Below are 24453 nucleotides of genomic sequence, written 5' to 3'. Positions count from 1 at the left end.
GATTGGAGCCTCGTGACTTCGAATCCAGAAAGGAGTTCTGCCGCTGGCTTCTTCAACGTGATATTGTTGAATATCACTTCCTTAAAAAAATACTATGGACTGACGAATCCCGTTTTACCAGAGAAGGTGTGATAAATATTCACAATATGCATCTTTGGAATAATGAAAATCCAAAAGCCTCCAGAGAAGCTTCTTTTCAAAAAAGGTTTGGGATCAACGTGTGGGCAGGTGTGATTGGAGATCGGTTAATTGGTCCTCATATCTTCGAAGGAAATCTGAACGGTGATTTATATCTAGATTTTCTTCAGCACTCTCTACCTCAGTTGTTGGATGAAATTGATCCTCAACAAAGAGCTGAAATCATATTTCAGCAGGATGGTGCTCCACCACATTTTACTGAAAGCGTTCGGTTGTGGCTATCCCAAAACTACCCGACATGGATTGGACGTGGAGGAAGTGTGACATGGCCTCCTCGATCTCCAGACTTGAGCCCGTTAGATTTTTTTGTTTGGGGTTACATGAAAAGTCTAGTTTACTCAACTGTTGTAAACTCTGAAGTTGAGTTACGGGAGAGAATCTTTGAGGCTGCTGGGAAAGTAAGGGAAAAATTTACGTATTAGGTCACAGTTGGCGCAATCCGCAAAAGAGCTAGGGCCTGCTTGCGGGAAAACGGTGGGCACTTTACACCCAAACTGTGATTTGTGCTTCGGACAAAGTGTGTCATTGATTTGTTATGGGTTAACTATCATTTCATATTTAAATTGTAGTGTGTATTATGTTTTTTACTAATGTGTTGTGTTTTTTAATTACAAATTTTCCAAAGTCTTAAAAAAAACTCTTTAGTTTGATGGAAGTGTAGTCTGGTCAATCATAAATTATACATACCCTCATCATCAGTGGTCAGCTCATAAAATAGTAAGTAAAATTTTATTATTTTTTACAATATCTGTTTTGGCTTGACCGTGATTTTTCACAATAGTGCGTAAAATTCACCATGGATTTGACAGTAGGTAAATGTTGTTATACATCATTGTAAAGCCCTTTAAATAAGGAAGTTTTTAGTCATATTTGATAACCTCTCCGGAACTCAACAACCGAGAAATAAACTGCTGAATGTTATTTACATTTTCGTCGATATAAAAATAATTTGTTTAACGAAGAATTTTAAATAGAATATTTTTACGTACCCCAACGATTATGTGTTATATTTATTTAAAATTTTGTGAGGATTCTGAAAATGACATTGAAACTGACAGTAAGTGCATTTTTAACAGAGTAAAATAACCTTTTTCATAACAACTACAATAATTTTTGAAAAATCTTAATTTATTTGTTATTCTCTAACTGTTGAAGTTGGGAACCTCAAATTTGCGACATTCTGTCACCATTACCATGTAGTTTAATGCAAAATTTTATTTAACACTTATCACCGGACACCCTGTATATAAGGCAGGGAAAGTATATTTATATAATAATGATGGTTTGTCTTGGATAACGTATAAACTTACTTTTTGTATTTTCGTTTAATTTTAAGGTATTTTTTTTCAATTTTCATTTTCTTTATTCATTGAGAAGTATACATAATACAGCATTTGAATAGTGTCAAAGATTAAAATTATTAATTGATCATGAAAATCGTGTTAGCATGATAATTCCGTTAAACTAGATTATGCCATGAATAAATTATCTGAATGAAATGACTTTCAAACTGGATGTATTTTAAACTCTGAAACCATAATCTTTTGTCTCAATTTCTGTCCCAGATAACCGAAAAGGTTAAAGGGCTTGTCTCTTAAACTAGAAGTTTCCAGTTCAATCCTCATTACAGTCTGAATCACGTTTTTACAGCTCCAAATTGTTCCAGATGTCGTATAACTTAGTAACAAAGCTTTGATATCGTACATGCTTAAAACTACACTCATGGTGTGTTAATAATAATCAAGTCAAATAGTTTTTGGTGCTATAGAAATAATGTTGAAATTAAAATCAAAATTAAGGATGATGAATATAGCTATTTGTGTATGAGAGCGCAAAGTACGTCATTGCCGGACTAAGCTTAAGCTGAGTGCAGCTGTACATTTTGAGAGCGTCAATGACTGTGCTCGTAATACACACAAGATTTTTCCTACAACCTTAGTTGACTCATCCTAACAAACAGATTGACTTTTTAGTTGTATGTAAAATGTCATTTAGGTTGTTTGCATTTTTAGGTTCTGTCATTTGCTTCCGGATGTTGGTGTTTTATAGAAACACCAATTGTGAAATCAGCTGATTTAACGATCAGGAATGTTTATTTCCGCTCTACAGCAAAAATGAGCTATTTTGTATACCGTTTACAGGTTTGGCAATGTGATCATTTCAAGATAGTGTTAGGAAACATGATTGTATGTAACTGTGCTTTCATTGTATATAAATAAACAAGTTGATGACACCGCCTGTTGATTTTGCAGTCACTGTCCAAGCCAGCTCCATTCAGTGATGAACCCGAGGCAGTGTTTGAGCGGGAAAGATGCGACTACAGCCTCCGAATACATTACAAAACTGCTCAGTCCGGCAAAGGTAGGCTTCATTCTTTATTCATTTAGCACAAAAAACATATGTCGAATACACAAATACACTAATTTACAAGTGGGCTTAGCACACTCCAAATCCTTGCACCCTTGGGAACGTTTTTGTACCGTTCTAGGGTAACTTAAAGCTTTGGTTCTCAAGTCCTGAGTTCGAATCCCTCTAAACACCATTGGTTTTAGATACAAGGTAATGCCATGACTCTATAGGCCTGGTCTAAAGTAATATGTAAAACTGCTTTCAAAGGACCAAAATAAATATTCCGGTCACCAGGTTGAGAACATTTTTTTTATTGTGCTTCAATATAATAAAAATCCCGCTTTATCTTGTATGAATGAAAATAAATCATTTTTATATTAAATTAGGCCTACTGTATCTTTACTGCTGACGTACATGCTAAAAAACCTTTTACTTACGGCCGTTTTTTAAAGTAGCCATTTCAGTTCAGTTCTTAGAATTGAAAAGTTTCATATAACAGCTTTGTTTACTTTCATAACAGCATAGTTTTACTCATAACAACACGGGTAACGGACCAATGAAGTTCAAGGATTGAGAGAGAAGAAGTACAATTGTAATGATTCGAACTTCAACTAATCAGCTGTTTAGGCCAATTTATTTGTTGGGTGCAATTAGTGTTTGGTACAATGTTTCAATGCATCACTGTCAGTGGCAATGAGAGGTTATAAACAAAAGCATAACCTCTCTTAGAAGTTACGAAAGGTGGTTTTTAGTAATTAAAACACTGTAGTAGGTAGAGTAGTGTATGTAGCTCACGTAAATAGTGTTAACGACACTCGAAAAAGTTTTTAAACCAATCGCCAAGGCTTGCACCTTAAATTTTCTACTTGTGTCGTAAACACTATCTTTTATACAATTATTGTGTAAACTACTATTATAACCTAGCTATAATACTTTTGAAAAATCATTCAATTACTTGTTAGTTTTTTACTTGGAATTGGTAAAAATACTAAATAGAAAGTCAACCGTCAAAACTAAAAATATTTATTTAGTGCTTTTATTCCTCGCATGGTAACAAAATTCGGTTTTGGGGATAAAAATCCCCTTCAAAAAACACACTTTAAATTGTTTCGGGCCAGTGTAGCATCCTAGAATGTGAAGGAAGGTCATAAAAAAACTTTGTACCTTAAATAAGGAGAGAGTAATTACTAATCAATGCTCTCAAACTTTTCCTATTTAGAATAAAAAATCCAATCAACAAATCATTTTGAGATTCAAAATTAGATAAATCGTATACAGAAGTAACTGGGGTCTTGGAAATTTATCATATCTTGAATCATGAAAGCATTAGAGACAAAAATACTCTAAAAATTTACAAGTAAAATTTTAAAATGCCAAAGATAGTGTCAGTTAAATATTGTAGGGTGGATAAAACATTATTCAGTAACTTTTTGATTCTAATCTAAAATAAAGTCAACAAATATTAAGTGTATCTCTGGGTAGTAATTTAATTGTAAGTTTATTGATGGACAAATTACAATTTACACATCAAATCATAAAGGTTTTTGTTATTCAAAGTCAAAGTTTTAAGTTGAAAGATTTAACTCTCCTTTTCTGATGCCATATAAATCCTATTTAAGTTACAATCTGATGGCATTGATTTTAGTGGAACCAACCAAGGAAGTTCCTTACAAAAAGATGAAGTTCAAGGTCATTCACACAACAGGAAAACCTTCCTGTTCTTTTTGGTACTAAAACTTAAACCAATTAAATCTTCAATACTGCTAATATTTATATTGGATGTTCCCTAACAGTTTTTAACACCACTTGCTTAAAATATTATTCAATTTTAGATTTATATTTGTTTTATATTTAGCTCTAACGATTGACTTAACGATTTCATCATGGCAACAAGGGCTAGTTGACCTTGTGTTGTAGTTTTCCAAATGTCAATTGGTTAACCCCCATGAGATAACCAGAATCACATGAACAGCAGCTGTTATGAGAAAACTTAAATAACTTCTTGATCAGCATTGTACGTGTTATTAAATTTACGGAAAGTAAATAAAAGAAACATATATTTACGCTTATACTGTTAGGTACTCACAAGACAGTAAATATACATAAAAGATGATAGGTGGTGATTGATTTCGATTGGACACTACAATCATCATCGGACCCAATAGGCGAATGATGAGTAATTTTGATGAAATTTGGTTTGAAGGTGTAAGGCAGAATAAACTTGAATGAATATGTGAATGAGCATAACCGGACCTTGGGAAAAGGGTTTTTATGGGGTAAGAATTGGTTTATCTCATTTTTGACCCTCAAAACACAAAATTTCTCAATTTCTCTCTAGACCATTTTACAGAGCTTAAAAAAACAAATAATTTAGTATACCAAATTGTTTTTGTACTGTTATTGGTTACGGATAAAATTAAAAAAATTGCAAATTTAAAACTCCCATGTTATTCTTATGGAGAACATTGTAAAATGTTGTAGTTTGCTTGTTTATGGAAATATTATGATCAAACTGGCAATTTTTTTATACTAAGCTACTAATATTTTACTAAAAACACACTTTATTAGCCTCCCTGTAGCAGCAAACCTAGGTACTCGTTATACCTAATGTTAATTAAATATATTTAATTTAAAATCAATTCAGGCAAACGGAAATTCGCTTAGTCTGCAGGTTTGCTGCTGCGGGGGTATTTGACTTATTGTACATGTTTCCCTTACAGCAACTATATGGTTTTACGATGTCTTGTAATTTCTTTTGTGATTTTCTAGCTCTTCTCTTTCCGACTTCTTTTTTTTATCATCATTCATTCATTCATTCAATCATTCATTTTGTACAGTACTAGATTTTGTCACTCTTCCTTTACACATCCTTATTGATAGACATAACCTAGCCACTAAATATACCAATCATAGTTTTTAATGGGCAATTATCAATAATTTTACTTCAGTGTGACTACAATCATTAAATATTTCTGTAATGTTTTCAGCTCCCAGAAGGATACGAGTGTATGCCGACGGAATCTACGACCTCTTCCATCAAGGTCATGCGAGACAACTCATGCAAGCCAAGAATGTTTTTCCCAACGTCTACCTCATAGTTGGAGGTAAGTTTTGTAGAAGTCACTAAATTAATCCAACAGGGGATCTTAGCTTTGAGCAAACACAAACAAATCCTTGGTGACTAAAGAGAAATAAGGGTGATTTTCATTTCTAAGGGAGCGTTTCTCATCAAATTAGAGTCTTGGGGCATACAACATAACATTGGTATGTTTACATAGGGTAGGTATAGAACATCTTGAAAAAGTAGATTGCTGAAATATTAAACTGTAATCAGGCAATGCCTTAAAGCACTCCATTATCCAGACGTAATGGTCTATCACACTAACAACAATAAAGTCCAATGCAGCAATACTAAACTTGATTCCCAGGTTCAGCACAGTTTTTCTCCTATAGATTGTTGTAAGTGAAAGTCCTAACAACTAATAATAAGTTAATCTAATGCGATGATTATAAATCAATTGTTGGTAAATTTGTGACCATTACAATGTATTTTCTAAACATCCTAAGTAGGTACTCTGAAATTCGTGACATATGTTTTACTCTTTTGTGTTGACAGTGTGCAGTGATGCGCTTACTCACTCCCGTAAAGGCCGCACTGTTATGCAAGAGACTGAGCGATACGAAGCTGTCAGACATTGTAGATACGTCGACGAGATTGTGCGAGACGCCCCGTGGGAACTTAACGACGAGTTCCTAGAGAAACATAAGGTCAGTGTTGTTATTCGTTTGTGATTGGGTTCAATATTGTGATGGATAATTATTTTGATTTGAAGGTAAAGTAGATTAACTTCCTATCGCTTGTATGCTACACTATGTTTTGGGGGCTTGTTTTTAAGAGATCCTATATTTTCACCCTACATTTAGCTGCCTATATAGCTAAATGTAGGGTTAGGATTTACTATAGTCTCTTGAAAACAGGAGGACATTCCTTACCTCCTGAAAGATATAAAGATGATAAATGGGACTAGCAATAGGTAAAGTCCTATTTTATTATTTACCTTCAAACTGAAATTTTTATTCTTCTTCCATAAGTAACATTTAAATCTTGTATACAACATTTTAATTCATACATAGAACATAGTTGTTATTCTATTCAGTTCTGGAAACTCAAGTTTAAAGCTTGCTGATCATCAACAGCTAAACTTTAAGTCAAATTATGTTACGTGCAGTTTTGTTGAATGAATGCTAGATAATATTAATGTATTATTGTACAATCTGTTACATTATGTTCAACTTGCCTATAGTTTGAGTAAACTATATAGTTTCTGCATAATTAAAATGGATTGCACTTTTTTTGACATAAAAGGTGTCAAGAGAACAAGCACATTTTTACAATCAGTTGTTCCTTCTGGTTTTGATTATAAAAAATAGAGAAACAGAAAGAAAGGAAAATTTGACACCAACAACCTAGTTTAGCATACATTAAATGCATGAGAAATTACCTTTAGATAGGAAGGTCCTAGGTGTTAATCATCACAGAAAGTGTGCCATAGAGCTTTAAGTTTTGAACCTGTATTAAACTTGACGTTTTTGTCTCAACAGATAGACTTTGTAGCGCACGATGATGATCCATACCCATCTGCCGAAGGAGGTGACATCTATGCGTTCCTCAAAAAGAAAGGGATGTTCGTAGCGACAGAACGCACGGAAGGTGTGTCTACAAGTGACGTTGTTGCGAGGATCGTGAAAGACTACGACATCTACGTTCGTCGTAATCTAGCGCGGGGCTACTCAGCAAAAGAACTAAACGTGTCCTTTTTGAATGTGAGTATGAATTGGTTACTATTCTGCTTGTATAAATTAGTAATATTCTATAAATTTTACTTTCTCAAGTGTTAAGAGTGTCTTAAGAATAGGTTTTGGAAGAAGTCATCAAATCAGTGCCTTTAAAAACATTAAATTAATTGTTCAGCTATTGTGTCTTAAAACAAAACATTAAATTTTACTTATGGTGAATTAGTCTACTCGTATGAATTAAGAATTTGCTGAAACAAATCCGATAGAAATTTCAGTTAAACATATTTGTAAATCATAACTAAATAAAGAAATGGAAGATAAACTTACCTCTATACAACAAGTGTTAAGTTTTGAACCTATATAGGCGTACATCAAAATTTAGAATGGTTAAAAGTATTCTGTCAGTACCAGACCTCTTAGTAACATTATACTTGCTTACTTTATATAACTATCACATGTTCATCTTTATATACAAATTTGAACTTTTATGTTGTAATGTGTTTTTCATATATCATTACTGCTTTTTAAGAACTGAAGGTTAAAGATTCACTTAAATATACAGTAGACTCCCTCTTACCCGGATAACGGTTTTTCCAGTTAAACCGACGTCCACAAAAACTTGTTATGTAACCCAAATATTTGACTTAAATGTAGGAGAGCATTGTATTTAGACACATGATCACTGGTCTCAAATCTTTCCCACGAGAACATTCGTTTCAGTACCGCCCACTTCCTGCCGATCTAGTCCAGTTAAACCGATGTGCTGATAAAAATTGTCCGGTTAACCCATTGGGGAAGGAATTAATGGGCTACCTGCAGCACCCTCTGGCGGCAATTAATTTTACCGAATTTGTAAACTTTTACTCTAACTGCTATAGAAAGAAAACCTTAAGTAATAAATTAATAATTCTTTCACCATTTTGTTCACAGTAAAATTGTCTACAGAAAAGTGGTAATTGGATAGTCAAAGTTCTAAACTAAAAAAAATATATATATATAAAGATTATAAAAATAAAAATTTTAAAAACAATATTTTGAAAGTAAACTTGATATACAAATTCCAAGATTAATCCAGACACCAAATAACACTACTATTATAAAGTTCAATCGATTCCCTACGTATAAAAATCAAAAGTTGTGTACTTTTATAAGTAGTAACATTTTTTTAAAATTGTTTGTTTACCTTACCGCAGCTGATTTTTGGTGATATGTGGTTTCCATGGCAACACAAAATTGTTTGTTATTCGCTAAAATAAATGAGTAAATACGCAAATCAAGAAGCAAGATATTTATAAACATTATAATAGTAAGAAGAAACAAAAAGGGCGAAAAATAATAACCAAATTAAATTAATGGCGCTGCCTAGTGGTGACACGAGCGGCACTCGTAAGTCGGCCGCCGGGCCTGCAGCGGCCGTACGAGTAACGCTCGTAAGTCGGCGCCAATGGGTTAAAGAGATGTCATTTCCGCCAAATGTAGTCCGGTTAAACCGATGTCCGGTTAAAAGGTGTCCGGATAAGAGGGAGTCTACTGTAGGTAGGGAACTTAATATAGTTGAATGGGGTTTAGGTAATGATTGATAATATTAGCATGGTTATAGGCTGTGACCCTCGTAGCAACATAATGGCTCATCTAACCTAAGAAAAAGCAAATTTAAGCTTTGAATTTATTTTTAATTGCATAGTATTAAATCAAGTCATAATTGTGTCGACTTATTTTAAATGATTCTTACACTTGTTTCAGGAGAAGAAATTCCGGTTACAGAACAAAATGGAGGAGTTAAAAGACAAGAGCAAACGTGTGATAGAGAACATTGGGGAGAAGCGAGTGGATATGATTCAAAAGTGGGAGGAGAAATCTCGCGACCTCATAGACGCCTTTCTGTTGCTGTTTGGACGGGAGGGCCGCTTGGTTAGTATGTTGATCTAATGTTAGATAAGTTGTGGAACAACACTTTATTTCACATAGAGAATCTTTAACTCGTTCTCAATTAGGCTAATATTTAATACATCTATGTTAGTTATTTTTAAAGTGCCTCAAATCTCTTACAAAGATTCTGTGCAAAAAATATATAAATATTAAATTAGGTGAAACAAATAACCTAATTTAATCACAACATTTCCTTCCCCTTCCATATAGTTCAACCACTTCTCTTCCCTTGATAATTCACTCTAAATAAAGTGTGAATGAAAACTCTTTAAATATTTTCATGCAATACAATAATACAGTATTTTTATAAGCAATGATGTCAAACAAAATGCTACGTTCTCATTTCAGTTTTCTTAGTTAAAATATTCTTGGATGCTAAATATGGGGTTCCGGGTGTCTACCAGTTTTATAAAATAATCCTCAACTTGTTAGTAACTTTTGTTGCAAACAATTTTATGTGTCATTAACCTGTTTTAATAGGAACTATTTGTTTGAGTTAGAAACCATGACTTCATCACTGTTAGTTACTTGAATATATAAACACACTGTGCAATTGGTTTTTATTCTTAATAAATACATAAAGTCATGAAAAAAATTGCCATTCCACTGTTGCGCACATTTTAAGAAGATAAAACATAAATTTACTGTTTAAATTCACATGTGTATTAGTAACACTGAAAACAACACATTTCTGTTACCTTAATATATAAACAAGATATAGTAACAATAAATTCTTATTAAGAAAAGAATCCAACTGCTTCTACGCTAAATAAATATTTGATTTTATAACTTCTCATTCTGATAGATTATGTTCAATTCAATTCAAACAATTTTATTCATGCAATTTTTAAATTAAATACATAATCCCATGTGCCATGCAAAGCACAAGCGGGATGAAAAACACATATTTATTAATACATTTCATTTTCTGGCAGCAAACAGTTCATTTTTTTCTTCTTTGTCACTTTAACAGAACAGTGAGTAGACATTTCCTATTGCAACAGTTTTAATCATATAAATAACACTTATGTTATAAATAAACAAATTAGAATAATTTAATAAGAACACGGTTTTTAGAAAGACAATGTATGTATGTTTAGACGCACATCTGGAACGAAGGCAAAGGCAAGTTGATGCAGGCATTCTCACCGAACTCCAGTCCGGAGCGGGATAGTCCAGGTTCCAGCGGCGACGAAGGCACGAGGTGTGTTGCGTTAAATAAATGTTTCAAACAATTTATAGATAATGAAATTCTTCACTTGCCTAGTATATTGTATTTTTAGTGGTGGTTGCTGTGAATGTATCTTATTGCTGATCAACAGAATATTGTACAGATTCAATTGTTAGGTCTTGCATAAGCAACTATACTACTATATAAATATAGGTGAGTCGGTGGTGTACATAATCATCACGGACTTCAGGCCCAAGGCAGCGATGTCGTGGGTTCGGATCCTGGTCACTGCCGCAAACATTTTATCAGTACAGTTCACCTTTGTACTGTACCGTCTCACCCCTTACTTTACTGGATACGTTCCATGCACGGGCAGTTAGTCTTTCTGGACAGGCAAATGCAAAGTTAAAAGAGGCCGCCAACCTCTAAAAGAAAATTCTTTATCTAGTTATAAGATTAAAATTAGTTAAATTAGTATAAGTTAACCTTTCATATACGGAAAGTTTCTTGAATTTCAAACAATGAGAATTTTGTAACGAGTGGATTATGAAAGTGTAATGCTCTGTACTGTTCTTTTTTTACTTAGTAAATTAGTTCTGTAAAATACTTGATCTTGACTCTTATATACCAGGCAAGCTAGCTGATTCATATCCCTGTACATAATACTTCTACTCAGCCATTTGTCTTTTCCTTAATTGCTAATTTAACAGAAATAGATCTATTGTTGCTTCTACAACATACTGACAACCTGTTAGTAGGCCTACATAGGTACAAGACTAAAACAAACCTGATAGAATCTTCTTACAGTGCTGTCATTTTCCAGCTCCCCACCGCGCAAGTCACGCAGGTACGAGCTACCTAGCTCCACGACTACAAGGATCTCACCTCGACTCAGCGACGACTACTCGGACGACGAGGAAAGTCATATGGCCTCCAAATAAACGCGTCCCACAAATTGTCTAATAAAATTCTCATTAAAATGTTTTTCCAAATGTTAGTTATTTGTATCGGGATTCTTGTATATTTATTGTAGTGTTCGCATATTTATTCATCATGTCAGCCGCGCGAAGCTTGGCGCATAGTCGAGCACAGGTCGTATCAGTATTATTAGTTCAGTTACTCATTAGTCCTGTCGAGGACTCTTTACCAAATGTTCGGGCCTACATGAATTTGAATTTTGTTTAAAGATTTACTGAAATATTTTATGAGAAATTTGTTTAACTCACAGATTATGTTTATCCTCTGTGTTAAAAACACCTGTGTTTAAAATCTAATTTGTCATTCATTTGTCATTGAATTCACTTGTATATATTTTTACATTCAGACTAAATGGTTTTTACAATTGATCGAGAGTATATTTTGTGTGTGATTTTTACAATTTAAGACAACTGAAAAGATTTACATGATTTTGTAAGGGTAATTGTTGAAAACATGCTTAAATATTTGATAAGTCGGAAACATGTGTTTCATGTAAAAAAACCATAAAAACTGTGTTAAGACTACATGTAAATTTACTGATGTTATGCATGTAACTTTTGTAATATACAAGGTTGATATTGCGAATGTATATAAATTTATTTATAGTATACAAATATGGTTATAAAAAACTTAATTTTTGTCTCAATATTTTTTAATTATTTAATTATGTATAGGAGATAAAACTTCAGGATATTTATAATTGGCAAGGAACCCTTAGCCTATGTTTTTGGGGTTTTATTGAATTTGTTTTAATGGAAATTATTTATTAACCTAATTTTAAAAACTAGTCACCATTTGAACCTCAAACTTAACTGTTTGCATTTTACTTGTTAATGTTTTGTTAAGTTTTATCTTTTCAACCAATTCTTTGAATTGTTTTGTATTAATTTGTTAATAATTTTAAAATCAATTTCAGTAGAACGATAGTTCCTAAAGTTAACTGAATTGTTTACATTCCCTCGATCTTCTCCCTATTTTGTTTGTTGAAATACATTTGTCTGAATGATTTTGAATGTTTAGTCTTTTCCTTTCTTTTTTGTTCCACACATTTTGTTGATTTTTTTCTTTTAATGTTTGGAAATCGGAAATAATACTTTTCTTTGTTTTAATCAGGGTTTTAAAATACCAAAGCAATGCATAAAAACAAAAAAGTTGTAAATTGTAAAGGAGCAAGTAGGCCTAGACGTTGACTTGAAAATGATAAAAATCAAAATAAACATTTCAAGAATGTTCATAATTCATTGTAAAAATACTTAAAGATGTTGCCCCTTCGAAACAAAAAAAGTGTGTCTAATATTCACCTAGGCCTATATAATTTTAGTTGATGGGATTTTTATGAAGGGCCAAATTTAAAGACTGAAACATTTTTTAACTAAAAGAGATCCTCTACAAATCATAATATTTTATCAATAACTCATTATTTTGTGCTTATTGTAAAATGTCCTGCTTAGAAATGTTCAATTTGATATGAGTTTTATTCGTAGGTAACCTAACATCAAGAACTTTAGCTACTGAAAAAGGAAGTCTAGATTTGTGATATTAAGCCACACAAATCCATTTACATATTTAAATTTCTTTATTTAATCAATTTAGCCTACTTGATTTTTGAGATCTGTATATTCAGGACTTGTTTGAAAGAGAACTCACTGAAAGTGCGCTCTGTGACTTTTTCCCAATCGTTCTTGGGTTTTTCAAAAATTTTAAACTTAAATAACAAGTAGGCCTAGTAAACAGTGTAACTGTTAATTGTTTTTACTGTTTCGTTCTTTTACTCAGTTAATTGTAGTAGGTGAACTGTAAGAAAGGACAAGGTACTAAGTTTGCCTTTATAGAGAAGGATTAATAGGCCTATTTCATTTAATTTAGTAATAGTAAATTAGGGAGGGATGGAATGAAAAGATTTATCGGATAGGAAAGGCAATTGTTTTTACTAGATTTTCGTTCCGCTGACTCAAATTCCAAAAATAACTACGACAGTAGTCAGATACCCAATTTGAATTGTTAGGTATACAAAAAAAATTCTTTCTTACTTTCTACAACGTTGTAAGTAATATTGAGTGATGAGTAATACTTTTTTTGGTAATAGTTATATAAGTTTTCATAGTTATAACTTCTAAGAACAAAGCCTATAAGATAATTTGTTACACTTAAAGAAAAATAATACAAATAAGGCGCAAGTCAAGTGGTATATAATACAGTACTCTTTTTAGTAATGGAACTAAAACTCAATTTCACTATAGAAACCACACAACGTGAAAAAAAATTATGAAATATGATGAATCTCAACAAGGATTAAGAAACCTGAAAAATCTCAAAATTAATGAGGATTTAAATTTTTAAATTGTTTTGGTTCGCAGTAGTTATAATTACATTATATTTAATATTTTAGTTGATGATTTAAACGGGATACCTTGAAGCACATTTGTGAGGCTAGATAATCAATAGTTACATGTAAGAAGTGCTTGAATAAGATATTGTACGTAGAAATGCTCAAGACTAAAGTTAGCAAGAATAAGGTAGTCAGGCGTTTACTGTACAACTCATGTCAATGATTGCATTTGTTATATCTAGCAAAGTGAAACAAAGAAATAACAAAGTTAGAGTGCCTTCTTGTAGTGAAAAGGTTTAAGTAGAGTGTTTTTAAGTAGATGGAATTCGCCGACACCTACAGAAATATATTGTAGAATAGCGAAAATAAAAATAATAATCTTAAAGAGTTATTATTACAGGAAAAACCCAATTATGCAGTAAAAATTCATATTAACTTCCAAAGGACATCATGATGAAAATAAGATTCAGGCCATGATTAAATACGGCAGCAATTGATTTGATTTGAATCTAGAATTTTAAGTTTTATCTGTTAAGCCGCGTTTAGACAAGGCCATAGTAACCCGCCTGCTTACGCTTAAACACAGCTTTACTTCATTAAGTAAATAATAACATTTCGTAATTAAAAACCTTCAAGCAGTTCACTAATGTGTTTAAATCCTGCTTGCTAAAATAGACTTATTTTAGCCGTCTTCGTCTGCTGGCTAAGTTAGATGTTTATGTCTGATTGTGGAACACCCTATATTTGTCATGTCAAATAACCAAGAGTCTACTGTCTTAGCCCTTAGTGTAGTATATCAATGGCTCATTTATGGATTGCTTGAGTTAGAATCAACAACTACAAAACATACCACAAGTATTTAGATTAAAAGTTCCAAATCTTATTTTTAAATAACTGTGCTAAACCATAGATATTAATCCAGGGGTAAATTACAATTACCTAATAATCCTGCAGAAGTAACAAGAGCAAACATAAAACATCTATGTTTCCCTACAGCAAGGCACTCTGACTTCTGAAGACTGTTTATTTTTGCAATGATGTAAAATTAGGCTTACCACTGCAAATCGTTTGTTGAAGAGTTGGTATATCGTTGTTTGTGATGTTTTTGTAAGTAAAAGCTCAATACTGAAATTGAGTCATAATTTTCCTGGTACTTTAAATGTTTGCGAGGCAATTTTTCAGCAACAATCTTCTAAATGAGGGAGGTAAAGTTTCCATAAAGCCGGGTTTTCCTAGGCGCGGAGTCGGCGAGCGGAGAGAGGAACGCGGAGAGCGGAATTGAAATTAACAAGGCATTCCGCTCCGCTTCTAGGAAAACAGTAACATTAAATTGCCTAAGACAAGTGGAGTCCGCTCTCGGCGTTTCTCTCTCTGCTCGCCGATTCCGCGCCTAGGAAAACCCGGCTTAATGACACTTAATCTTAATAACTCCATAGTGGTTGTCAAACTGTGACAAATGTTTACTCTAAACACCTTGGCAGTATTTATGAAAAGTTGTAACATTTGTAGTCTCTAGATTTTGACTATACATAGGTTGAAAATACCTTTTGTACTGGTTAAGGAATCACGTTTTTAACAACTACAGTAGACTCCCTTTTATCCGGACGCCTTTTAACCGGACATCGGTTTAACCGGAATACACTCGGCGGAAATTATATCTCTTTAACCAGACAATTTTATCAGCACATCGGTTTAACCGGACTAGATTGGCAGGAAGTGGGCGGTACTGAAACAACCGTTCTCGTGGGCAAGATTTGAGACCAGTGATCACGTGTCTAAATACAATGCTCTCCTAAATTTAAGTCAAATACGCATAAAAACCATCCGTTTTTGGGGACGTCGGTTAAACCGGATAAACCGTTATCCAGACTGGCCTCGGTCCCGAGGAGTTTGGATAAGAGGGGGTCTACTGTACTAGTTTTGAACCTAAAGGTTTACTAGGTATTTTGAACCTTAAATTTTAAAAGATTTCTTTACATTAGCAACCATAGTTAGTAAAATATCACAACCATATTGGTCAGGTAAGGTATAAAGAAAGCCAGTTACAAAAATTAACACATATTTATATAACTATAGTTTATATACAATATACGTTTACAATTGATTTAGAAAAATTGCAGGGACTAATACAAATTTTAAAAATATTTACAAATAATGCCCTTGAAGGCTACCGAGCAATTTTCTTTTCTGCAGTCTTAGATGCTTTCTTACTACTGGGAACGTCTTCCTCAAACAGTTTGCTGACGACCAACCGACTTTTCCGTTTCGGGGCGAAGTAGAGATGTTCTAGTTGTTTGGTTTTCTCTTCAACTGCTTTGTTGTTGAAAAGCCGCAGCAAGCCCCAGTCTTGATCTGTTGAGTGTACTTCTTCTCCAGACTCTAACTCCCAGGCCGCGTTACGACAAGCGATCCTACACACGGTAGATTCAAATAGTTTTATAAAATAAATGCATAGGTTAAAAACAAGAAATCTAACATAAATTGACAAGGAGTACACTTTTAATATACAAGAGCACACTCAGAAGTTAATCAGACCATTACCACAGAGTAGTAACAGTAGCATACAGAGGAAACACCCAATAGTACACTTAAGTGGTGTCTTGGGCAAAGTCCATCACCCCGCCCCCCTCGTCCTCATGTTCTACAACGCTCTCCGTGAAGGAAGACCCTGTGAAATAGGAATTTCCGTACAGTGCTCGCCGCCGGGCTCTTCCTTGCTCGTCACAACTATGTGTCCAGCACAACATACTAGAGCTGAAAGTGCATGGTCATAAGTTTCCTCTGTATCTTACCTCTCTGGGCCCTAAATTTACTACGAGGTTTCTTAGTTTTTTTTTACTAGGCTCTAGTCCAGGATTGTTATTACATAGCTTAAGAACAGCCTAAGAAGGCCTAACAGGCTTAAGAAGGCCTAGAGGTTACACTTTTTTTGCCATTATCCCTTAGATAATCCATTGGTGGTTGGTGGGATTTGTAAACACGGGACAACAGGGACCGAAGCACCCCACTGGACCTGCTCGCTCCCTGGAGGGTTTTTACGGTAGGAACTATTGATGTGTCTCGCTCCCTGGAGGGTTTTTAAGGTAGGAACTATTGATGTGTCAGAACTGAATCTCAAATCCCAAGTATTGAAATAGAGGTTCGACTAGCTGGATTCAAGACTTAAATCTCCTTTAGTTAAAACAAATTTGCCCGCACTTCCATAACCGTTTGTTTAAGGCAGTCAATGTAATAGGAAGTATCTTGAAATTTTTTGTAGTGATGGTCAAAACCAGAAATTTCAAATCTCAAAACCGAAACCGAAACTTTAAAAAATCAAATCCCGAATCTCAAAACATAAACGCAAAACTTTTTTACTTAGCTGGCTACAAAGGTCAAGGTTACAAAAAAATACACATAATCATAAAATGTTAAGTATGCAATCAAAACTGAAAGATATCGACTCCTGACCGTGACATAACATAAATATGTGAATGTGACTGATAATCTTAAAACCCAATACAACATAACTTTTCATAAACAAAAACGACAAAAAAAAAAAAAAATTAAACTTCTAACACCAACATAAACATGAATAGGTATTAGATTAATTAGAACATTTAGTGGTCAATATATTTCTTTGTGTTTAGTAAAGTCGATGTGAAACTGAATTGTACCAGTTAAAGTATTTAAGATACCTTTTGAAGTTCAGAATAAAATTTAGTTGTTTCATTACTGTTAATGGTGATGTTTGCTCTGTTTCTACCAGCTTGTTTGGAAACAGCATTGAAAACAATAACAATGGCACAAAAAATGTCAGCAGTTTAAAAAATAAAACTGCCAAAATCTTCAATTTTGAAACTTTTGAATCTCGAAACTTGGTGATCGAATCTCGAAACCGAAACTTTTCGTAAGTTTTGATGGTTTTGAGATTTGGTTTTGACACATCACTAATTTTTTGTTTCTGTTTTTCAATGGGAATTTATAAATTCTGTTGGGATGGGACAGGATGTTTGTATAAATATTTAATGTCCATCTAAAAAAATACGGTGATTAAAAACAAACTAAAAAAGTATTTTTAAGGAATGTGTCTCTTAATCTACTTTGTGCAAATTCCAGTATACGACAAAATACCACTGATAAGTTTTCTGTTTTGTGATCTTTTGTGTTTCTATCAGTGCCTGGACTTACTCTCAGGTAAGCTAGCCAAACTCTCTTAAAAAAAAAAAAAAAAAAACACACACATTCAGTCACTTGGCTTTTCTGTTCTCTCAAAAACATTTGTAACTGAAAGATCAGTAGAGTGTTTACCTAAGTCTCTCCGTTTCTTCCAGAGAGACGTTCTGACTAACGTTGAGATGAGGTTCCAGAGGATTCACTATAAACATGGCCGAGTGGTCTCTCTTTCTCACCGGTGCACCTGGCCCTAGGGATATTCCTGCAACAGTACAAGAAGTCTAGCATTTCATACATTCAATGGTGTTTTTATCTAGCTGAAGGTGATAGTGAAAAGAATCATGCTACCTAATGTACCCATGATTAAGAAACAACCTTTTTAGGGCTCTGACATAAGTTTTAGTTAGGTAGAACATCATCAAAAACTAAACTCTTAGGCGTTAGTAAAATAAAATATCTTTATCTATGTTGTAGGCATGTCAATCCAGTATGTCTATAGGCCTAATTCGACGAAAAGTCTGGGAAATTAGATATTCTGTCACAACTAGACAGAATCATAAATTGTCACAAGAAACATTTAAACAAAAAGTGACATAAACTTTAAATACAAAATTTGGTAACATAGCACAATTGACATGCGTTCGGTTCAGTGCCTGGACTTATTCGTGTTATTTGGTCAGCCATACTATCAGGTGAAAAAATTTTGTATGTAATGTTTAAACGTCCCTTTACTAATGTGTTTCAATGTTTCTTGTATCAACATTTTTGACGATTTTATACGATCTTATGAGATTTTAAAATAGAAGAAATATGCTTAGAAACAATTAATACATTAACCGAGAGTACATTGCCATCGTCAAAACAAAAGGTACATAACCTATAATCCAGCTATTTTATAAATCCTGACCGGGCAAAAATGAACAAACTTATCCTTTATCATTTTACCGGTTCTAAAATAGAGCTTGACCACGTTTTTGAAACATTTTACGTAACACTGTACCTTGACTGCAAAAATCGAATCCTGCGTAGTATTCAAAGAAGCCCAGCAACAATTCCTCTATTGAAGAAGAGTTGTCGGATGGAGATATTTTTGACGGATCCCTTAGGAATGTGCAATTTACTCCATCCTCAGCGATTCTTCGATCAGCTTTTCCTGGTAAAGTTTATATTCTGTAGATTCAATAAAATATTCTGTGAACGTACTGTCAAATTGTTTTTAAATCTACCTTTCTAGAATCGGGGAAAAAATATAATAGGAGAATGGATTAAGATAATGAGTTTTAATAATACAAATATAAAAAAGGCCTTTATTTGCAAGCGAGTTTCATATTAAATGTTTTTTAAACTAACTCAAGTCACTAAATCTAAACTAGCCTAATTTATTTACAAAAGAATATTAAAAAAATGTCAACAGAATAAATTTACAATATAAATTTTATATTTGTTTTTTCCTTTTTTTCTTTCTTTTTTTCATTATTTTTACCCATATACTTGTTGTACAAAATTGTTTCACAATAGTTAAAAAGGGGGTTTTGTGGTTATTATTTTGTATTTTGCATGATCGTTATATTTAGGCACAAAATAAAGTCATGTGTTATTTACTGTACATAGACTCATAAGTTTTATAGCACATTTTCATTTGTTGGCACCGTTGACTTTTAAACTACTGTATTTACTAAGAAATCCATCTTAACTCAAAAACAACAAATCTGTCTTAAAAAAAAATCTAAATTTCTAAACATACCGGCAAGTTGTCGCAATTGATCCAGAGTAGGTAGAACTTTAGACCATTGCAGGTAGAAGATGACGAGGAGAGTTAGAGAGAAGTTGGAGACCCATCGCCCGGGTGACGGGTTCGTCAGTCCTACATCGGCAGCCCAGCGTCGCACGGTAAACACGAGTGGTCGCGTGCGACAGTCGCAACTGCCAAATAGATACAGCAGCTCTGACATGAACACTGCTGCCCTGTACAACAAGTAATTTTTACTTTATGATTTCTCCTCCTATACGGTGAAAGTACTGTTTTTGTCAACATTTTGGAGTTTAAGTTTTGGGTGAGAATAACTGTTTTGATACAACAACTTTGGTCCGATTCAGATAGAATTTATTTTTATGAAATTTATAAAAAAAATTTTGAAATAGCTCTTTTGCCAATTCTGACTGTCAAGCAACATCTAACACTTTTGTAGCTTGCATTCAACAATAAACTCACATGTTTGTCAACGTGAGGTCACAATCGATGTCAGTCAACTCCTGGCGAAACTTGACGATGGGGACCCGAGCCTGCAGGATGCGCCGGACATCCATACAGCCCGGCAGGAACCACTGCACCATGTCTGCCAACCCGTCGATGTGACGCTGCGTCTGCGACCGGACATTAAGGGACGGCTTGGCGTGGAACATCAGTCTGCACTGAGTGTCCTCCTACGATACAATTAGCAATTTGAGCAAACCAATATATTTTGCCCTTACAACTTGTTACCGTGAGTACTAAGATTTGTGTAGTATAACTATCTCACATTTTAAGAAATAATCTAAATGATTCCTGTAATAATTAGGCGAGTAAACCAGAGTCCCACGGCTAATACAGATGTTCAGCTAATCTGAACCACCTTTTGGAGAAAACATTACTGTATTTAAAACAAAGCTGTTATTCTAAAAAGCTAGCCAAGGTTTCCAGGTAATTGATTTTGCCTACCTGGATTTTTAATTGAACTGGGGAGTAATAGCCTATGGTCTTATGGCTGAGCTTCATTTTATTAATGGCACTCGTTTCGTGCACTTTTCAGGACATCGTGTAGTAAAAACGCTATTGTCGGATATATGATCACAGGTGTTGCCACAATTCCATTAGATAGTCAAAGATATGTCTGTAAATTTAACGTGTATCACATTGTTAAGGTGTTGCCACAATCAAAAGAAATTATCACAATTTGGCCATCGATAGTCATAAAAATACATAGTTTTTTTCAATAAATTTTGCAGCAATTTTAAATTTGAGCTTTAACTGAATTTTCCTCAAACAGCTGTTAATTTATTGGATACTACGCACCTCCTCTGAACGATTGTCCAGCTGCAGCACTAGGTCTAGGTCACAGCCCTGACGCCCGAAGCCATTGACAGATGAGCCGAACAGTCTGACTTGCGCGCGTGGGAACAACCCCGACACTGCTGCTTCCAGCTGATGCGCAGTCAAATATCGCAGTCTCACTCCTAGGTCGTCCAATCGTGTTGCTCCGTAAACCAATCTCACCTGATCACTCACCTGACACCATGGGAAAATAAGTTGAAAACTCAGAAAACAGTGGCTATTTAACGAACTGGTGATTTTGAAGTATGACCCCAAATGAGGAGAGGTAATGTATAAAATATTTACAGGAAATGTTGATTACTGTTATGTACATCGTGAGTATCTCCTTGAGTTACACACCGGTAATCTTTGAGTTGACTCTTTTAAACTCATTGTAAATATGACTGTTATTCAATTTGAAATAACTTCTATAATACTTTTACTTTACAATTGCTCGACTTCATATTTTAATTTAAGTTTTTTTAAAAGATGTAAGGGTGCACCCACAAGCAGTGAGACGTTAAAAGTACTTAAACTACTAGATGGTTAGAAATCCAATTTATGTGTTTGGTATTCTCAGAGCAGGAAATGAAGACACTTTCCGTGCAATAAAACTCATGAAAATTTACTCCAATAACACATTACAGTAGAACCGCGGTTAACCGAAATAAAGGGGGGAGAGCCGTTTCAGATAGCAAATTTTTCGGTTAACCATATGCTAAAAATAGCCCAAGTATTACCACGGTCTGAAGAAAAAATTAATTAAAAACAGTGTCTATATAATTTAGTGTTTTATTTCAGCTACAAAAATGTTACAATGTGTTAGGAAGCCCCTTTCTAGAAAGAGGGGCTCGGCGATACGCCTTGCTGTTTACATATATTAAATATTCTACCTTATATTTTAGCCCTGTATTAATTTATAGAACCGTTTCGGTTACCCCCGGTTTTGGTTTACCCGATTTCGGTTGAGAGGGGTTCTACTGTAATTGGAAACTAAATTAGGCCTAGAACAATTAGGAAAAACTCACTGTTTCTGATTCTCTCAGCCATTCAAGAAGCTGAGGGCGAGTCAAAGGTGGAGTTGCCATTATCAGTGGAACTGTCAGTTTGGAGTTGCTTTTTGACAATTTCTTCTTTTGGTTCGCTCGGAACCACAACATCCGAGAAGACACAGGAATAACTTGATTCCTTTCATTATATCCACATGCATTCAACACTCCTGGTATCACATCGTTGTCCTTGAACTCAACTAGGATAAAGTGCTGCAACAGTAGTAAATTGGAATAATATTTTCACACCAAAGTTGCTATTTTTACAGTATACGTTAGTTTTACGGTTGAGTTATGGTAACCTTTTTTTAATGTAATCACATTTTTTCTTGTTGCGTGAATGTAATTCTTAAATTGCAGATGACTGTCGATTATCCAACACTTAGGGGACAGGTGGGGTGTCAGATTCACGTAGTAGTGGGTCTACTAATTATACTTAGTCTACAAATCCAGTTATGGAGCCTTATCAGGTACACATCAGTAAATAGGTGTTCAAATTTATCAGCTCAGGCATCCATCTTACAAAAGAAAGCATTGTTTTTCATGAATACATAAATGATTTGACCATGTTTTTTACTCTTGCGTACAGCTAAGTTTATATCTCATAGGCATGACCTATCATTAAATACAAAATATATAACTACATTCAACAAATCCTACCAGTTTTACAAAAGTTAAAAGCTAAGTTAAGTCAGGTTACAAGCTGAGTAAGTAGATGTAAGTTTAGTTAAGCTCAGTTGACAAAATAATCAACCAAAGCACTAATCACTGCCATTCACTGTAATGAACACGGAGTTAAAATGTGTTGGAGAAGTAACCTTAACATTGTCAAAGCCAGTAGAAAGACTACATACCATAGACGGGTTGGACGCTGGCGTGTAGTGGTGCAGAGTTTTGATCTCTCCGAACTCTGAGCAATAGTCGTGCAACTGCCCGCATGACTGTTCTGAGTGCACTTGAACAACCACACTGCACTGTGCCTGCTGTCGCCGCCTGGCAACTTCACAATCAAATGGCTCTGCAATAAACTCATCAGAACTAGGCCTACCTGTAATAAAATTGCATACTTAAATTAACTTACTATTTTAACTTACTTACAACTAACAAACTTACTTAACAACTAACAAAACTTAACTTAACTTACTGCATGCTGCACGTGCATGTGTCATGACAATCTACAACAGAGTATATCGAGGAACACACTTTTCAACACCTTAGATAACAGGACTCACTTTGAGAACCGTTCCCCAAACGTATAAATCATGACGATTCCCCAATCACCCGATTGTGGAGAAGACTTTGCAGCAGTAAGAAGTAAGTGCACTTAAGTTTACCGTTTACGCCCCACATGTACTGATATAGGCTACAGCATGTTTGGTTAGGTTAGGTTGGTTTAGAACAATTTCATTTTATAATCAGCTGGTAGTTGTATAATGCATGTAGGTCCTAAACTCAAGTGTACCCCTACCATAATATCGATTGAAACTATATCAATTGAAAATGTTGATCAATAGGCTAAGCGACATTTTTAACTAGCGTAGGCTATATAAATTATAAAATGAAACTGTTATAACCTAACCTACTAAATTGGTGTGAACCTGGCAATAACTCGGCAATAAATAGTGCACGCGCCACAAAAAATATTGCTGGCCGTTTTGCGGAAAAATACGGCCACGAAACATATTACCGATCATGTAAACAGATAGAGGACACTTATGGGACATTATAGGTAATATGTTTCGTGGCTGTATTTTTCCACAAAACGGCCAGAAACAGATTTTTTGTGGCTCGTGCACTACTTATTGCCGAGTTATTGCCAGGTTCACACAAGTACCTACGAACCAAACTTGCTGATAATTAAAAAAACAGAATGAAGGTTTACTAATATAATCGATAAGTTAGTTTCAATTGATATTAGGGCAGCCCAGTTAAGAAACTGTACCCCCTTGGGGATAAGAAATAGGCTAGATAAACAAATAACAATAACTTAGCCTTGGTTTAACTTACCGGTTACCTCGGGATTACCTTTACTGCAAAGTAAAGAGCTTGAATGAAACTTAAATTCGCTAATATGCTGAATTTTTCCATTCCACTGAGCTGTTTGGAAAATCTTTTTACGGACAACATTTCTTAAAAGCATTACTACTACTACTAAAGAAAGAAGTAAGAAGAACCTAACCTCTTAAAACAGAAAACACAAAACATTGGTCAGCCAGCAGAAGAGAGAGAAATGTTACCACAAAAAAACATACCACTAGCTGAGCAATTGTGCCAACCAATATTTTTGGTGTTCTGGTTCTCAATAGCTTTATTAGATTAGAGTACCTGTGAGTAGTGAATAAAAAATAAATTCTTCAAAAACAATTCCAAGCATGAATAATAATTTAACATGGCAAAACTAATAAAAAATAATGATGATTATTGAACA

At 34.2% G+C, this 24453-nt stretch overlaps 2 protein-coding genes across 7 annotated transcripts in view; one reads left to right on the top strand and one right to left on the bottom strand.

Moving 5' to 3' along the window:
* Nucleotides 1–12435, top strand: part of LOC128992630 (choline-phosphate cytidylyltransferase A-like) — a 36714-nt gene extending 24279 nt beyond the window's left edge. For all 6 annotated transcript variants that reach the window (XM_054416302.1, XM_054416301.1, XM_054416305.1 and 3 more), the window contains 7 exons: nt 2451–2559; nt 5535–5651; nt 6164–6315; nt 7150–7371; nt 9088–9255; nt 10374–10477; nt 11268–12435. In XM_054416302.1, coding sequence (XP_054272277.1) covers nt 2451–2559; nt 5535–5651; nt 6164–6315; nt 7150–7371; nt 9088–9255; nt 10374–10477; nt 11268–11385 — 990 coding nt within the window. In that variant the 3' untranslated portion in view covers nt 11386–12435. The remainder of the gene's footprint in view (nt 1–2450; nt 2560–5534; nt 5652–6163; nt 6316–7149; nt 7372–9087; nt 9256–10373; nt 10478–11267) is intronic.
* Nucleotides 12436–15793: 3358 nt separating this feature from the next.
* Nucleotides 15794–24174, bottom strand: LOC128992080 (poly(A) RNA polymerase, mitochondrial). Its single transcript, XM_054415483.1, has 9 exons — nt 24033–24174; nt 22880–23073; nt 22005–22238; nt 20959–21171; nt 20119–20330; nt 19651–19871; nt 18907–19059; nt 18042–18168; nt 15794–16162 (listed from the first exon to the last, which is right to left on the bottom strand). The coding sequence occupies exons 1-9, from the start codon at nt 24163–24165 to the stop codon at nt 15919–15921; spliced, it is 1731 nt and encodes a 576-aa protein (XP_054271458.1). The 5' UTR covers nt 24166–24174; the 3' UTR covers nt 15794–15918.
* Nucleotides 24175–24453: the final 279 nt, after the last annotated feature.

Source organism: Macrosteles quadrilineatus, unplaced genomic scaffold (assembly GCF_028750875.1).
Source record: "Macrosteles quadrilineatus isolate MER2022 unplaced genomic scaffold, UCM_ALF_1.0 Scaffold_4__1_contigs__length_99947679, whole genome shotgun sequence".
Taxonomy (NCBI): Eukaryota; Metazoa; Arthropoda; class Insecta; order Hemiptera; family Cicadellidae; genus Macrosteles; species Macrosteles quadrilineatus.
The sequence above is the reverse complement of the archived record's forward strand: the minus strand, read 5'-3'. Positions and strand labels throughout refer to the sequence as shown.

Coding starts and splice junctions, on each gene's coding strand:
- LOC128992080 (XM_054415483.1), bottom strand. CDS start 24,165: ATGCTTTTAAGAAATGTTGTCCGTAAAAAGATTTTCCAAACAGCTCAG. Junction 23,074..24,032: donor AGGTAATCCCGAGGTAACCG/GTAAGTTAAACC, acceptor ATTTTATTACAG/GTAGGCCTAGTTCTGATGAG. Junction 21,172..22,004: donor GGCTGAGAGAATCAGAAACA/GTGAGTTTTTCC, acceptor CCATGGTGTCAG/GTGAGTGATCAGGTGAGATT.